Below are 16,033 nucleotides of genomic sequence, written 5' to 3' on the forward strand. Positions count from 1 at the left end.
GAAGAATCAGGCATCTGTTTACCAACCACAGCCTGTCTTTTCTTGGTGTTTACTCATTGACAGCGAGGGAAAAAAGTCTTGGTTCCAAACCAGGATCTACGAGTGGGACCCCTGCTTTCAGTTCCCCAGCAGGATGATCGGAACTGTGGTGCTGGCTTTCATCTGCCTGTACCTGGTGAGTAGACCTAAGCAAACCCTTTTCTGTTGTGTAAATGGGGTGGGGCTGGGGGGGAGGTTGTTCTTAAAAAGCTGGCTCAAAATTGAACCTCTCTAAGTCAAAGAAGTATAGTTCTTTGACCAAACAATTTTGACTCCAAGCACGCTTTTATCCACAGGGTGAATATTACTAATAAATTATAATCAGATTATTTATGGAGACTTCTGGTTGCTAATTCCACATATAAAGAGCTTGCAAAAAAGCCATTCCATCCCAATGACAAATGAAAATCAAAACAAACTGAAAGAAATCAACAACTCTTAGATCCGTAAGAGAAGGGAGGTTACAGGGCAGAGCATGGCCCCTGAGTTGAAGAGGCAGACAGGAGGGTACAGAGAATGACAACCAGGTGGAGCAGACACCCCATGGGACCCCACACCGAGGGAGGGAAATCTGAACTGTAATTGACACAGTCAATCAACTGGAGTTTTGGGCATTCATAGGCTACTTAACAAGAGTCGAATGCGCATTTTTCTCAAGATGACATGGAAATTTCACCAAGATAGATCAAATCCTGGGTCATAAAACGCATTGTAACAATTTTTTTATCACTATATTTTTATTTTGATGCATTTTCTTTATTTTGCTTCCAGGACAACAACAACAAAAACTATTGGTTTATTTCTCATCTCAAAATACAGCACTTCCCCAGCCTCCACCGCTTTCCCTCCTTTCCTCCCAGACCTCTGCATGTTGCAGTGTCCCGAGGCTTAGTCTTTGGTGTCTTTTTTCCAATTTCTTTTATTCTTACTCAGCTTCATGACTTCAAGTCCTCACCCTCTATATCACAATGATTCCCAAGTTTGTATCTCCACCCAGACCTCACTCCTGAACTTCAAACTGGTCCCTTGATATCCACAGTTGGATATCTGAGAGGACTGTAACAAATTTAAAAGAATAGAAATTATTCAATGTCTGCTTTTAGACCACAGTAGAATTAAACTAGAAATAAATAACAGAAAGATAACTGGAAAATTCCAAAATAGTGGAAATTAAACAACACACCTCTAAGTAACTGTGGGTGATAAAGAAAAACCTCAAGAGAAATTAAAAATAAACAAAAATGAAATTAACTAAGTGAAAATGAAAACACACTTACAGGATTTGTGGGAGGCAGCACAAGCAGTGCCTAGAGGGAAATGTGCAGCATTGAATGTATGAATTAGAAATAAAGGAAGATCCACATCGGTCTCTAAGCTCCCACCTCAGGAACTAAGCAAGAAGGGCAAATTAAATACAAAGTAGGCAGCAGAATAGATATAATAAACTTAGAGCAGAAACCTATGAAATTGAAACAGGAAATTAATAAAGGAAATCAATGAAATCAAAAGCAGGGTCTTTGAAATCATAAAATCAAAAGCCTCTAGCTAGACTAAGAAAAAAGGAGAGAAGACACAAATTACTCATGCCAGAAATGAAAGGGGGAACATCATTACAGACTGCATGGACATTAAAAGAGTAATAAAGAAATAGAATGAACAACTCTGTGTCCCCAAATTTGATAACCTAGATGAAAGATACAATCTGCCACAGCTCACACAAGAAGGAATGGACAATCTGAATAGGCTTAAAGCTATTAAAGAAGTTAAATCAATGAATATTGACTTTTTAAATAGAAAGCACCAAGCCCAGATGGGTTCACTGGTGAGTTCTACAAAACATTTATTGCAGCAGAGCTAAGGACAATGTTATGTTATACTTGTTACTTAGCCAAATAAAATCATGTCATTTAAATATAGAATAATCAATCTTGATAAATAATTGTAGTGAATTCAAAATAAAAATGGATAAACTTACAGTACTATATTTCAAAAAAGGATCAGAAATTAAAATGTCTTATTTCATTTTGCTCCTATTTAAGTTTGCTTCCTCATCAAAACATTGTAACTGTTGTCGTAATTCAGGCTTCAATGGTCAGTATATATTTTATTAAGCGTAGAATCAAAACATTTCATGTGGTCAAATTTATGCAAGGTAAACTGTCTGGGTTGAAAGCAGGGTCAAAATGGAGGAATAAAAATGGGGAGACCACATTGGCGCCTGCTCATTTTAAATGTGCAAAGATGATACCCATATAAATTAATCCTATGGTTACATTTTAAGTGACTGTCAGTTAGGTTGTGCTGAAGTACCACATAAATCCCTACATCTTAGTGACTTAACACTCTGTCTCGTCTTGCCCACATAACCGTGGAGAGTGGGTGGGTGTTCAGGTTTGGGAGGCAGCAGTCCTCCGTGTGTTATTCCATTACCCAGATCCTTCCATCCTGTGCATCTTCATCCCCGAAAACCCTCGCCATCTACGTCCAGTCAGCAGAAGGGGAAAGTGCAGGAGAAATGCACGCGGGAGGTTTGCAAAGGCCGTTTTCCATTGGCAAAAACATTGTCATGTGGCCACACTAACTCAAGGGAGGCTGGGAAATGTCATCTAGCTGTCTGCCCAGAGAATGGGAGAATAGGTTTTAATGGACTACTAGAGTTCTCCTCGACAGTGGATAATTCACTTGGAGTTATGTTTCTTAAGTCTTTATTGGGCATTCACGATGCCAGGCACTATGCTAACACCTGGAAGTGAGGGGAGCTGATCTAGCAGAGTCTTGGCCTGGGAGGAGGCCGTGGTCTGAGAGAAGGAGGTGAGATGTGGCAGAAAGCACCTGCCATGTAAAGCGAGACAAAAGAAAGGCGAGTGTGCTCTGGATGTGGAATGAATGGTTCTACACTCAGAACTGCCTGAAGACGGGGGCATTGGAGCTCCATGTTCAGAGATGAACAAGGTTCAGCTGGTGAAGTAAATGGCAGCGGGAACTCTAGAAGTGATGGCGCGATAGTGGGGAGCCTGCTGGCTGGATGATGGGGACGAGCAAGCATGACCCGTGTACAGGGTGTGCTGCCTTCTTCCCTTTGATTGTCACTGAGGTGCCAGAAGTGGAACAACGACAGAGATGACTGGCATTGTCCCCAAGGTGACCCCTTACTTAACATTAGACATGCATCTCACTCTGATTTAACTAATGTTTAAAGAGTTCTTTGACCCCTTGGGGGCCTCATCTTGCGTGCTGTAGGGGGAAGAACAGAGTTTGGGGTGTCTCCCAGCCACAAAAAAGCCACAGTCCCATTCATCTCAGTATAGCCTGTGTCCAGAGTGTAGTTCAGATGAATGTTGAACTTCAAAGAGTTTTAACCTCAAAACCCAAGAGAGACCCATCTGTGATTCACATACTAGGCAAAAGCCGGACTCAGGGGAGACTTTGAAATGTTTGCTCTGTGTCCCCAGTTCATTGTCATTGAGTTCTGCGTGTTCGTGTACGTGAGAGAGAAGCTGGATGTGTTGGAAGGGGAGTTGGAGAGCTACATTGCCTCCATGAACCAGATGGGGACCCTGGCCCCGGTCATCCTGCAGATGAAGGAGCTGATGAACATCTCCAAAGGTAAACCCATCATTGCATGTAGTTGCTGTTTAACTGCAGGCAGGTCACTACCCCCCAAAATTGGCAATTAGTTCAGTGAAGTTTTATAAGGATGGAAGCTACTACAAAGTATATGTGCCATAATGTTCTCTTCCCATTACTCACGGGATTGAAAATATTAATACCAAAGGAGAGGATTGTGTAGGAAATAAAGTATTTCCAGGGTGTGTGTGGCTAAAATGAAACAGAAACATATAAGCAAAACTGCATTTACACAAGAAATGTGTTAAAGGATGTGTAATATATTTTTCCCAGCCCCTTCTGATGTGAGTTTCTGCATCCGGAAAACACTGTTTCTGGCTCATCTTCAGAGGCCCCTCCTGTCACCTTTTCTGTTTCAGGAGTCTGGGTGGCTACCATCCTGCCGGCCGCCCTCACGTGCGTGAGCTATCTCTTCCACATCTTGGCTTGCTACAGGTAAAGGGCTCAGGGAGCCATCTGTGCGTCATCACCAGGAAAGCATCTGACGATTTTCTGAGAATTCCCAAACAGTGACAGCAGGGCCCACTCCGGAGCTGGGACACACACAGGGTCCAGGGACAGCCTCATCCATTGTCAGTAAACACACACACACACACACACACACACACACACACACACACACAATTATGGACTTGAGCTTCTACCTAATCTGGACACGGTGTAGGATCTTTAGATTTTCACCACAACCCTGAGAAGTGCTCTCAGCTCCCATGTTTATAGCCCAGAAAGCTGAGACTCAACAAAATAACTTGCCCGCACGATTAGCCACTAACCACACCTTCGACCCTGAACCCTGGCATTTCTTCTACCCTCTGGCCTCTCCGCTGGCTGGCTGACCTGCTCTCCAGGCCTCACCGCCCTGGGCCATCAGCAGATGAATGCGCCTCGAGGGCACATCAGGGGGACCGGGTGCCTGAATCTCAAGAACAGCAGTCAGTGCTGTTCAATACATAGCGAGCATATATTTTTTTAAAAGTTTCTTTCTTTCTTTCTTTCTTTCTTTCTTTCTTTCTTTCTTTCTTTCTTTCTTTCTTTCTTTCTTTCTTTTTCTTTCTTTCTTTTTTTTAAATATATTTTATTGATTGTGCTATTACAATTGTCCCATTTCCCCCCCTTCACTCCCCTCCACCCTGTACACCCTCTCCCACCCATATCCCCCTTTAGTCATGTCCATGTGTCATACTTATAAGTTCTTTTGCTTCTACATTTCCCATACTATTCTTACCCTCCCCCTATCTATTTTCAACCTACAATTTATGCTACTTATTCTCTGTACCTTTTCCCCCTCTCTCTTCCTCCCACTCCCCTCCCACTCCCCTGCTGCTAACCCTCCATGTGATCTCCATTTCTGTGGTTCTGTCCCTGTTCTAGTTGGTTGCTTAGTTTCTTTTGGTTTTGCTTTAGGTGTGATTGTTAATAATTGTGAGTTTGCTGTCCTTTTACTATACATGTTTTTTCTTTATCTTCTTTTCTTAGATAAGTCCCTTTAACACATCATAAAATAAGGGCTTGGTGATGATGAACTCCTTTAACTTGACCTTATCTGAGAAGCACTTTATCTGCCCTTCCATTCTAAATGAAAGCTTTGCTGGATAGAGTAATCTGGGATATAGGTCCTTGTTTTTCATGACTTGGAATATTTCTTCCAGCCCCTTCTTGCCTGTAAGGTCCCTTTTGAGAAATCAGCTGACAGTCTGATGGGAACTCCTTTGTAGGTTACTGTCCCCTTATCTCTTGCTGCTTCTAGGATTCTCTCCTTCATTTTTACCTTGGCTAATGTAATGATGATGTGCCTTGGTGTGTTTCTTCTTGGGTCCAACTTCCTTGGGGCTCTCTGAGCTTCCTGGATTTCCTGGAAGTCTATTTCCTTTGCCAGGATGGGGAAGTTCTCCTTTATTATTTGTTCAAATACTTGCTCAATCTGTTGCTTTTCCTCTTCCCCTTCTGGTACCCCTATAATTCGGATGTTGGAACATTTAAAGATGTCCTGGAGGTTCCTAAGCTTCTCCTTGTTTTTTTGAATTCTTATTTCTTCATGATTTCCTGTTTGGGTTTTTTTATTCTTCCTTCTGGTCCACTCTATTGTTTTGAGTCCTAGTTTCCTTCCCATCACTGTTGGTTCTCTGTGCATCTTCCTTCATCTCTTCTATGGTAACCTGCATTTTTTCATGTAATTTGCACCCAAAATCAGCCAATTCTGTGAGCTTCCTGATCACCAGTGTTTTGAACTGTGCATCTGATAGGTTAGCTATTTCTTGGTTGCTCAAAAGGATGAGTTCTGGGGCACTGATTTGTTCTTCTATTTGAGCCATCACTCTCTCTCTCTTTTTTTTTGGTCTGGTCGCTCTTGTTACGGTGAGGGGCGGAGCCTTAGGTGTTCACTGGGGCTGGGCACCCCAGTCGCTAGATTGTGACATTGTAAGTGGGGGCGGGGGCGGGGGCGGGAATGGGAGGGAACAATGGTGGCAGCCCCACTCTCCTGGGATCTCAGTCCCTTCCCTGGGATCCTGGGCTGCGCATTCCACCCTGGTCCACAGTCGCAGCTTCACTGGGTCTGCCCATTGCCGCTTGCGTACTCAGGGTCCACCTGCTGCGTGCCCCGGATGGCTTACTCGCTCCTGGTTGCCTTAGGCGCCCAGCTCTCCCCACACTCCACACGCTGCAACCCACGCTCGTCTCTGTCCCTCCCACCGGTCTGGATAAATGGGTCTACTTCAACTTCTTGGCTGTCCGACTTCCATTCAGATAAATTCTCTATCAGTTCTAGGTGTTATTCTGCCTCTAAATTGTTGTTGTTATAATCTTGGTTGTGTGTGAAGGTACGGTGTGTCCACCTATGCCTCCATCTTGCTGGAAGTCCCCTCTCTTTCCTTTTTTCTTTCTTGAGGGGAAGAGAGGGAAAAAGAGAGGGAGAGAAACATTGGTGTGAAAAAGGAACATCAATCAGTTGCCTCTCATACATGTTCTGACCAGGGCCTGAACCCACAACCCAGACATGTGCCCTGACCGGGAATTGAACCGGCAACCTTTTGCTTTGTAGGATGACACCCGAGCAACTGAGCCACACCAGTCAGGTCCATGGGGAACATTTGCATGCAGATAGCAGTTGAAGTTTAGATATCTCGTGCCCTCCTCTCTCTCTGTCTCTCTGCCTTTGCCTTTACCTCCTGTGGTTTCTCTGTCTTGGTCTCTCACCCATGCTCACTGACCCACGGAAGCTCAGGGCCAATCTCCCCCCTCCCCCCCAGCCCAGAACATCCTGATTTTGCATCCTCACCATCTGGCTGCCCGCAGGGTGAGTCTCTTGCCAATGGCATCCAAGAGAAAGACTCTCCTGGCACGAAGAGGCCCCAGCTCTCCATCCCCGCCCTACCTTGCTCCCTCTCTTCACATGTCTCCCTGGATGCTGTGGGTGGGCTGGTTACTGAGACTGTCCCCTGCCCTGTCCAATGAAGGGAGATGTCTGTTCCTCTCTTGTCTGCAAGTGGCTAGAAGATTTTCACCGAGGCATTTGACCACCACTAGGGATGACTGCTGTGCAGAGCAGGCTGCATGGGTGTGGGCAGAGGGCGGCTGAGGGCACTGGGAAGACAAGAGCCCTGTGCTGGGGGGGCCTCATCCCTGTCCAGGCTGGCTCCTCCTGCCACACCTGTCACCCAGGCGTGGTGATCCCTGCCTGCCTCCTTTAGAGAACAAGGGGCAGAGGAGACAGCTGTGTGAAGGCGCCCTACACACCGGGCAGCACAGCACTGTGCCAGTGTTTTCATGTTCCTTAGAATTATTCCCACTTACACACAAGCTCTTTTTAAAAAAATGGTACCAAAAATATTTAGCGTAAAGCAAGTCTTCCATTCAGAGCCCCATTGTTGCCCCTGAGCCAAACATGGTTATTCATGTTTCTGAGCATCCTTCCAGACACTTCCTGTGCTGATGTGTCGGTGTGCATTCGTGCCCCTGGTTGTGCACGCTGCTCCGGTGCTGCAAACCGAAACCACGGTGAAAGCCACAGGGTGACCTTCGATGTTCTAGGAGACATTGTTAAAAACATGAAAATAATTTAATAATATAGTTACCCTGACATGACCCAAATACCGTCACTTCCACATGTGATAAATATATAAACTATTAATGAGGTATTTCTACTCTTTCTTTCATACCAAGTCTTCCCAATTCAGTGGTCATGAAATTACAAAACAGCCTGGAAAATGCTGGAGATAGAATGTTGAGAAAGAAGCTGGGCCCAGGTGTGAATTTGGACTGAACTTGACTCCGCCAACCTAATCTTTACACAAAGGTTCAGGCCAAGACTAGCAGGGGGCGAACACACAGTGATCTCTTTGGGTGCTGGCATTGTGAGGGGCCATGTCCCCTTTTTCACTTCCCTTTATGTTGTTCTGAGGTGGGGATTACATTAAAAATGGTTTCCTGTTCTTACCTGTTGTAAAGTATTATTACATAAATAATTTATATTCACTGTAGAAAAAAATAGAGCAAAGTGAAAAAAATAAAAGCCACGTACACAGTCTCAAATATCACAGTCACCATTAAGACTAGGTAACTATGTTATTTTTATAAAATGTATTAAATTTAAGATTTTTAAGGCTAATCAGAACTCTCCCATGAGCCGTGACCAATGCCCGGGGCTACGCTGCCCGCCCTCTCCCTCCCCTGGCCTTCCCGTGTCATATGTCCACGGAGCTCCAAGTGCCTGCGGCACTGTGGTGATGAACATTGCTCATTTCCCCTCTTTTTTCTAGAAAGCACATGAAGAGGTTGTGGGCAGGCAATAAACACTTTCTCCCTCTGAAGTTCCGTAACCCTTCCTCATCAGGGAGTGTGGTAAGTCTGCGGACACCTGTCTCTGCTCTGAGACTCAGCGGCTTACCAACACCTGCTCGCTGGCACCTCAGGCGGGGCAGTGTGATGGAAAGTACCCCGGCTGGTAGTCCAGAGTCCTCAGCTCTGGGGTGCTCGGCTACTGGGTGACCCGGGATAGTTACTCATGTGGCCCTTGGTTGGTTTCCTCGGCTGTAAAATGAGGACAGTCACCTGCCACAGTGGGTTGGTGGGTGAATCTCCAATGAGACAGGGAGGCGGGACAGGTGGGTCAGAGATAATCAAGGTTTTCTCCCCTCCGGGGCCCTTTTTCTTTTTGAATTGCAGGTGGCCATTGCAAGGTACTCTGGCTGGCAGATAGCCTACATTCTGTGGGGTAAGCGCCATCACGAGGCCCACTCGGTTCAGCGCATGCCACCGGGGCCCCTGTGGAGTGCTGGTGTGAGTGGGCAGAGAGGCGGGAGAGGCGGGAGAGGCGGGGGCGGCCCCAGCTCCTGCCTCTGAGGGACCTTCAGGAAGGAGGGAGATTCACAGGCTCATACAGATTGTCATCACCACCTGTCCTGAGCCCACAGGGTGGACGTGCCAAGGGCACTGGTGACCCAGAGGAGGAAGTGACCGTCCACACCCAGGGTAGGGCTGGAATACATTCTAGTGAGGTTGGCATTCAAACCACACCCGGCAGGGTAAGCAGAAGGCCAGCGGGAAGAAAAGTGAGGGTACGCCCAGCAGAAGAAACAGCATCAACAGAAGTGCCAGCACCTTTGCTGGGAGGAGGATAGGTTGGGACTCCAGACAGGGACGTGGGTGACTGAGTCACAGAGGGCCTTGAGTGACCGGTGGCTCCCTTGGCCCACAGGCTACCTCATTATTCATGTGGTGCAGAGCCTGTTGGGCTTGGTGATCATGTACAGCCTGGTGTTGCCCATCATCCACAACCAGGGGCTGGAGATGCTCCACGGACTGGGCATCGGCATGTAAGTGCTTGGTGGGCTTCCCACCGTTGCCCAGGGCCTGGGAGCGGTGGGCCCTCGCAGCGGGTCTTCAGAATGCCCCTCTGCAAAGCTCTCACCAATCGCTGGACCCACGCTCTTAGCTCCAGTCTAAACTTGGGCTAAGAGGGCAACTCATTGCAATATTTTGTAAACCTTACAATTTACAAAATATTTCCACTCGTTGTTCAGTGAGGTCCTCACATCTGTGTCTGTGGCAGATGCACGTAAGTCCGTTTTGTAGCTGGGAAGACTGAGGTTGGGGAGGTGAAGTGAGAAGACGGTCTAGTGGAAGGAGAGAGGGGACCTGAGCTTAGGCTGTAGATCAGCTGTGTGACTTGGGTAAGTTGCTTCTCTGCACCTCTGTTTACCCACATGGAAAGTAAAAGTGAATGCTGACGTTCAGAATTCACTGTGTGCCCTTTCTCGTAAGAACTCTTTGAGGTCGGGACTTATATTAGCTCCCTCTTTTTCAGACGAGGAAACGGGGGCACAGAGATGCAGAGCAACTTGTCCAAGGACGGGGGAGAGGCAGGGCCGGGAGCCAGGCAGTCTGCACCCAGAGGCCTCATTTACCACTGCCCCACACTGCTACCCAGGGGGTGCAAACACGGGCTGTGGTGCTCTCCAGAGACCTCCCTGCCCCCTGCTCCTCGCTTCCACGCTCACCTAGAGACACCCGCGAGTCTGGCGCAGGCCTGCCTGGTCGACCCACTCTCACGTGGCCTTCATGAGCTCTTCTAAAACCCCACTCCTTTCTTCGATCCCCATGCTGTTAAACCTTTCATCCCAATTGCTGCCCCTGTATCCTGGTGTTCTGGTCTACAGCTAGAAGACCCGACTTTGTGGCTTTGAGAAAGTTCCCTCCCCTCTGGGAGCCACGGTTTTCTCATCTGCACACCGGGCGTGCGAAGGCTCGGTAGGCCTGTCTCAGGGGCTCATTGCTACTGTTGGCCTCGCAGGCCACGGGCATCTCGCTCCTCTGCGTCACTGGGTGCTTGAGAGGGGCTTGAGAGGAGTGGACATGGCCCCCTCAGCATGGTCCCCCTGTGTGTTTCAGCCTCACCATGTCCATCGTCCTGGGTCTCATGATCATGCAGGTGTGGATCGCCTCCAGCTTCTTCCTACAGCCCAAGGTGGGTGCAGCCGACAAGCAGAAGCCCCTGGCGCTGAACAACAGGTGAGAGCAGAGGAGCGGTGGCGAATGTAGCACTTCGGCCTCAGCAGTCTCTCCTTCTTTCCTCTTCACCACTGGCAGGTGCCTGGGCGGACTCCACACTCAGAGGGGGAGAGGCAGTGGTTGAGGAGTGGGCTCTGGGACAAATTCCCTGGCTCCACCCCTTATGAGCTTCCTTAGCCTGTGTGACTTTATAAACATCTATGAATGTCAGTTTCCTCATTTTATAAATAATCGTGCCTACCTCAAGGAGGTATCCTGACGATGAAAGGTGTTCAGGTACCATCTTGGGACAACAGCGCCTGGCCTGTGGCCATCCTTTCCAATGCACTTGCTCAGCCACGTGCTGATGGGGGAAACAACAGGGCCCTAAGGATAAAGAGCTGGCCCCACAGGACCTGCCTATGAGACGCTCATGGTCCACGAGAGCCGACAGACATGGACATAGAGGGGCAGGAGACACCAGAACGTGCAAAAGGATCACACAAAAAAAACTCGAGTGACAGAGGAGAGGCAGGGAGGCAGAGCAGAGGCAGGGGCAGGAGTGGTTCGCTCCCTGTAGGTGGGACGTTCGAGCTGAACTCAGTGAGACGGTGGGATTCCTACAGGTAGAGCTGAGGCGAGGGCGTGGCTGGCACCACCCACTGTGCAGGTGAAGGCAGGAAGCCACGGAAGGGCAGGACGTGTAAGGAGAACAGTAAGAATCAAATTCAGTGGCCAGGAAGTGGCCTTAGATGGTGAAGGCAGGGAGTGGGCACAGAGCACCCGTGCCAGAAAGGCCCCTTGGAAGAGGGCCCAGAAATTCGCTGTGCAGAGTTTGGGCTGTATCCCATAGGCGGCGGGAAACCACACGGTCAAGTGGTCATTTGGGAAATCTCATCTGGACGCCTTGGAACAGTTCCAGCTGGGGGCAGGTCCCCGTTACGACAGATAGTGGGAATGCCACAACCTCAGTTGTAACCACAGAACCTGCTGTGGCCACAGGAGATTTCTTATCACTCAGGAAATCTCAAAACCCACAGATCCCATCAAACATGACGGTCGCTACTCACATTCACCCAGCCCTGTGACCAGTGTTCTGGGGGCCCCTCAGCCTGTCTGCCTGGCCGTGCTCTCATACTGAAAGGCCCCTCCACCCACTTCCGTTGCAGGAAGGCATTCCACAACTTCAACTACTTTCTGTTCTTCTACAACGTGCTGCTGGGCCTGGGCGCCTGCCTTTCCAGGCTGCTCATCAGCTGCATCCTGGGCACGTGGCTGATTGCCCGCATTGACAGGACCATCATGCAGCATGGCTACGAGGAAGCAGACATGGGTGAGTGGCCGGCCCCCCATGGCCACGCATCCGGGGAGGGCTGGGCTTGCACCTGTGTAAAAGCTGCTGGAAGTCGTGTACCAGAGGCTTAGACAGAGTTCATTCTTCGCTTCTGTTTAGAGCTTATCTTCCCAGGGAGGCTATAAAGCTGAGTAGGACACACACACACACACACACACACACACACACACACACGCACATGCTCAGCCCGACAGTCAGAAGGGAACTCAGGCTGTTGAGCACCTGCTGTTCATCAGACCCTCTCGGTGTAATGGAAGGCGGTAAGAGGCGGCACGATTCCACCTAAACGGCTAGGAGGTGGTTTATGAACACACGGCGCTGACAGTTTTGAGAAGGAACACATCTCTGCATTACTGGTGCTATTAGTTGGAAACTTAACTTAGGTACGAAAATGGTCTGTTCAGTTGAAATACTCCAAAGTCAAAGCCATTTCTATGGAGCAGAAAGAGTTTATGTTCTATTTCTGGCCCGTGTCCATCCCTTCACCCACCCGTTCATCAAAGGAGCTCCTCTGAGCTGCAAGCTCCATGGAAAATGGATGGATTAGACTGTGACCTGTAAGGACCCTGCCAGGTCTTCACAGCTAGTTTTCCAGATTCTCCGCAAACACACGGGCACTGTTCATTGACAGAGTGACGCTGCAGCTGCGTCACGGAGAGCACGCCCTGGCTGCCCCGGGGTGTGCTGCATGGCCTCGCCCGCCTTCTGGGTTCCAGGGTTCGGCGCCTGGGTCGGCATGCTCTATGTGGACCACTGCCACACCAACCCCGTGCTCGTCAGCTTCTGCCACATCCTGATCACAGGCCGCAGGGACAGGAAGCTGCAGCAGGCCGTCCTATACAGGCACCCAAATCAGTCAGCAGGTAAGTCTCCTGTTGGAGCCTTCCCTGAGGTTGGGCACCAGGAAATGAGTACCCTGAGGGTTCCTGGGATCCCCGTGGTGTCCCCGGTTCCCCCTCCCCTGCCTCCTTGCCTCTACAGTCCATGCTTGGGAAATCTACCCAGGAGATCAGGAAGGTAAGCACCCCGCCAGTCTGGCTAGGGGACCCCTGAGGCCCTGTGTCCTTGTCCTTCTAACGGACTCCTCTCTTGTTCCCCAAAATGAGCTCTAGTTCTTCTGTCTGAGTCCTACGATCCCCATTTGTTTGAGACCCCACGCCTACCCCAGCCTTCAGCCAGGTGCCTTCCAAGAGGTCACTCAGTTGTGTGTACCGCAGCTCTCCCGGCCACCAACTCCTGGCCCCTTGAGGCTCTGTACTGTTTATTCCCAACCCTCCCCCCATAATCCTCAGCTCTGCCTTCCGCCGGGAAGCCCCCGGTTAGTTGTATCTTGCCAGCACCGGTCTGGGCTGTGTTCATCACTGCTCCTAACTCTGCAGATACCCAGCTCTGTGGGGCAGACACATCCCTCCAGCGCCCTCGTGTCCCCAGGAGACCTGGTCTGCCTCCTTCCCCCGCTTTTACCCCACACATCACAGCCCCGGGGCAGTGTTCCTTACAGCCCCTGAGAAGGACAGAGACAGCAGGCCCCTGCCCTTTCTCCCGGCTCTGATTCTCTCCTAGGTCCCCGCGTCTCAGCTAGGTCCAGGACGAGGTGGCTCCTGCTGCAGACCCTGATCAACAACCCCGGACTGGTCATGCTCAGAAAATCAAAACTGGGTCATGGCTCCCAGGAGTTCACCCAGATTCTGCTGACGAGCTCGGAGAGCTGACTCTGACCTCCAGCACTGCCCTGAGGCCGTGCCAGGATGGCCGCCCCCGAGAGGAGGCCCAGGCTGCGCTGCAGCTGCCCCTGAGTGTGGTGGGACGTACAGCCGCTGTCTGCGTGGACGGCACACTGTATCGGCCGCTCGGGGGATGGCACCTGGGCTGAGCAATGACGTCTCGGGTCTAAGTCACTCCCCTGGTAAAAAGATCGAGCACTAAAGAGAATCTCTGTTGCACCAACTGTGCCTGATCGTGATTTCTGCTCTGCTTGGGTAGGAGGCAGCCGTGTTGACAAGCGCAGGGCAGGACTTTGTGTCTCTGGAGAAGGTGGTAGCATTTCTGTACCAGGAGAGGTTAGCCCTCTGACACGGGTTTTTCTCTGGAAGGAGGTATGTCCCTATTTCAACAGGGTCTGATTGCTTCCTCTTTCCCAGGCACTGTGGTGGCCAGACAGAAGCAAATCTGAGACCCAGCCTCTGGCTGGGTGGGGGGAGCCAGCAAACCCTGAGCTCGCCCTGCCCTGGCCGCTGGGATGAGAAACGATCGGAACTGACCTGGATCGTGGTCACAAAGAAAGATGTACACGTTCTCTGTGGTGGGAGGCCGGGCGGGGGTCGGGGGGGTGTCCCTGGGAAAGCTGCCTGTCCGAGGAGGCAAAGACAGGTGCTCGAAGGCAGGGGGGCGAGAAAGGCCCAGGTGTGGTTGAGGAGGGAGAGCCCTCTGGCAGCTGCAGCGCAGGGCCTGGGGGACTGGTTAGACCACCCAAGGTGGCCCAGACACCAGGCTGGGGAGCCTGGACGTTTCTCTTTGTGCAGAGGGCCCAGTACTTAACCCAGGTGCTTCACACCCAGGCATACGATCTCTGATGGCTTGGGATCTGTATAAAGTCTGGCCACTCAAAGTCACTCATGAAGCCTGTGCAAGTGCCAGAGGGCCCTCCGGCGGGGCAAGGGAAGTCCCTGTCCCCCTCACAGGACCATTGCATTTCAGTCGCTGTCGCCTACAGTGAACCCGGCCCCGTGTTTGCCAGATTTGTCTCTCAATCTCCGGGACCGAGCTTATCAGTCTGCTTTTAGAAACTGAGAAAACTGGCACTTGGGGTGTTGGGATCCCCACACCACCTCTGCCTAGCTGTGTGACACTGGCTAGATGACTTTGCCTCTCTGTGCTTCCTTTCCCTCTCATGTAAAAAGGGGTAACACCTACAATATCCACAGTAATTTTGAGGATAAAATCACGAATACATGGGAACACTCCTAAGCAGGGCCCGATATATCCTAAACTCTCAATAAAATGTTAGTTGTTGTTATCTATGATGTCACACTTCATGGTGATCTGATCAATGCATGTCCACTGCACTGTGCTCAGCTCCCTGAAGAAAGGGCCCTGCGGTGGTCTCCCCTGAGGTCGTTGTCTAGCCATTGACTGCGGATTCTCCTCCGGATGTGCATCCACCGGCCTGTTAGCTTCTGGGCCTATTTGTAGACTTGGCCCCAGAAGTCATTCTGGCCAGCAAGGGAGACTGGGGCGGGGCGGGGGTGGGTGTGTGGCAGTCTTTCCATGGCCAGGTGTATAGACCTTACCCCAGCAAAGCAGAATTCATTTGCCATCCGTCAGGTGCCATCCAGGGAGGAGTGGCCAGGATGTCCCCGACAGAGAGGCTGGGGGCCTCTAGGGAATCTCTGTCTTTGAGAGAATTGTACAAGGGAGCGCAGGGGCGCTGGACGTCCTGGCTCCCAGATAGCGTGAATATTTATGGAATGAGGCCTTGCCGGAGCTTTCAAAGGTGTGTCACAAATGGTCCCCTGGACATGAAATAAGCAGGAAGAGGAATTCAGAGGTCATGGACAAGGATCCCAGAAGGGTTCAAACCTAGGTGAAGGCCGATCGTAGGTTCCCAGGAGGGGACTTGTGATAGAGAGTCCTGCCTGCCCTCAGACCGTGCGCCTCCTCTGGCCTCATCCTCCTCTGGCCTCATCCTTCCCACGTGCAATGTTTCATCTCTCTACATGCACCCTGCCCCTACTTAGTACTGGTGCAATTCCAGAGCGTGAACTAGAAAACTACAACTTCCTAATATTTGGCCAAAAGAAACCTCAACAAGAGAAGCAGAACATGCTCCCGCTTCCCTAGAAGCAGAGAAAGGAGGCCACTCTCCCAGGGCAGGAAATGGTTAATTTTAAAGACGCCCAAATGTCAGGGCTGTCCCTGTGCCTGTCAAGTCCCCCCAGCCTCTGAATCTCAAGCCTCCTCCGGGCTGCAGCTGCGGCAGCTGCGGGGCTGCTGCATCTGCTCCTAGCCCAGGTTCACAATAATGAC

General features: G+C 50.2%; 1 protein-coding gene across 3 annotated transcripts in view; it reads left to right on the top strand.

Annotated features, from left to right (window-relative positions):
* LOC123820017 (stimulated by retinoic acid gene 6 protein-like) overlaps window positions 1–13,954 on the top strand; it is a 37,792-nt gene extending 23,838 nt beyond the window's left edge. For all 3 annotated transcript variants that reach the window (XM_045840681.1, XM_045840683.1, XM_045840682.1), the window contains 10 exons: window positions 64–175; window positions 3,492–3,645; window positions 4,026–4,101; window positions 8,424–8,505; window positions 8,830–8,878; window positions 9,362–9,479; window positions 10,555–10,674; window positions 11,823–11,986; window positions 12,724–12,870; window positions 13,571–13,954. In XM_045840681.1, the coding sequence (XP_045696637.1) occupies window positions 64–175; window positions 3,492–3,645; window positions 4,026–4,101; window positions 8,424–8,505; window positions 8,830–8,878; window positions 9,362–9,479; window positions 10,555–10,674; window positions 11,823–11,986; window positions 12,724–12,870; window positions 13,571–13,719 (1,171 nt within the window). In that variant the 3' untranslated portion in view covers window positions 13,720–13,954. The remainder of the gene's footprint in view (window positions 1–63; window positions 176–3,491; window positions 3,646–4,025; window positions 4,102–8,423; window positions 8,506–8,829; window positions 8,879–9,361; window positions 9,480–10,554; window positions 10,675–11,822; window positions 11,987–12,723; window positions 12,871–13,570) is intronic.
* The last annotated feature ends 2,079 nt before the right edge of the window (window positions 13,955–16,033 follow it).

The sequence above is a fragment of the Phyllostomus hastatus genome, unplaced genomic scaffold (assembly GCF_019186645.2).
Source record: "Phyllostomus hastatus isolate PE091 unplaced genomic scaffold, TTU_PhHast_1.1 phas_contig_34, whole genome shotgun sequence".
Classification (NCBI taxonomy): Eukaryota; Metazoa; Chordata; class Mammalia; order Chiroptera; family Phyllostomidae; genus Phyllostomus; species Phyllostomus hastatus.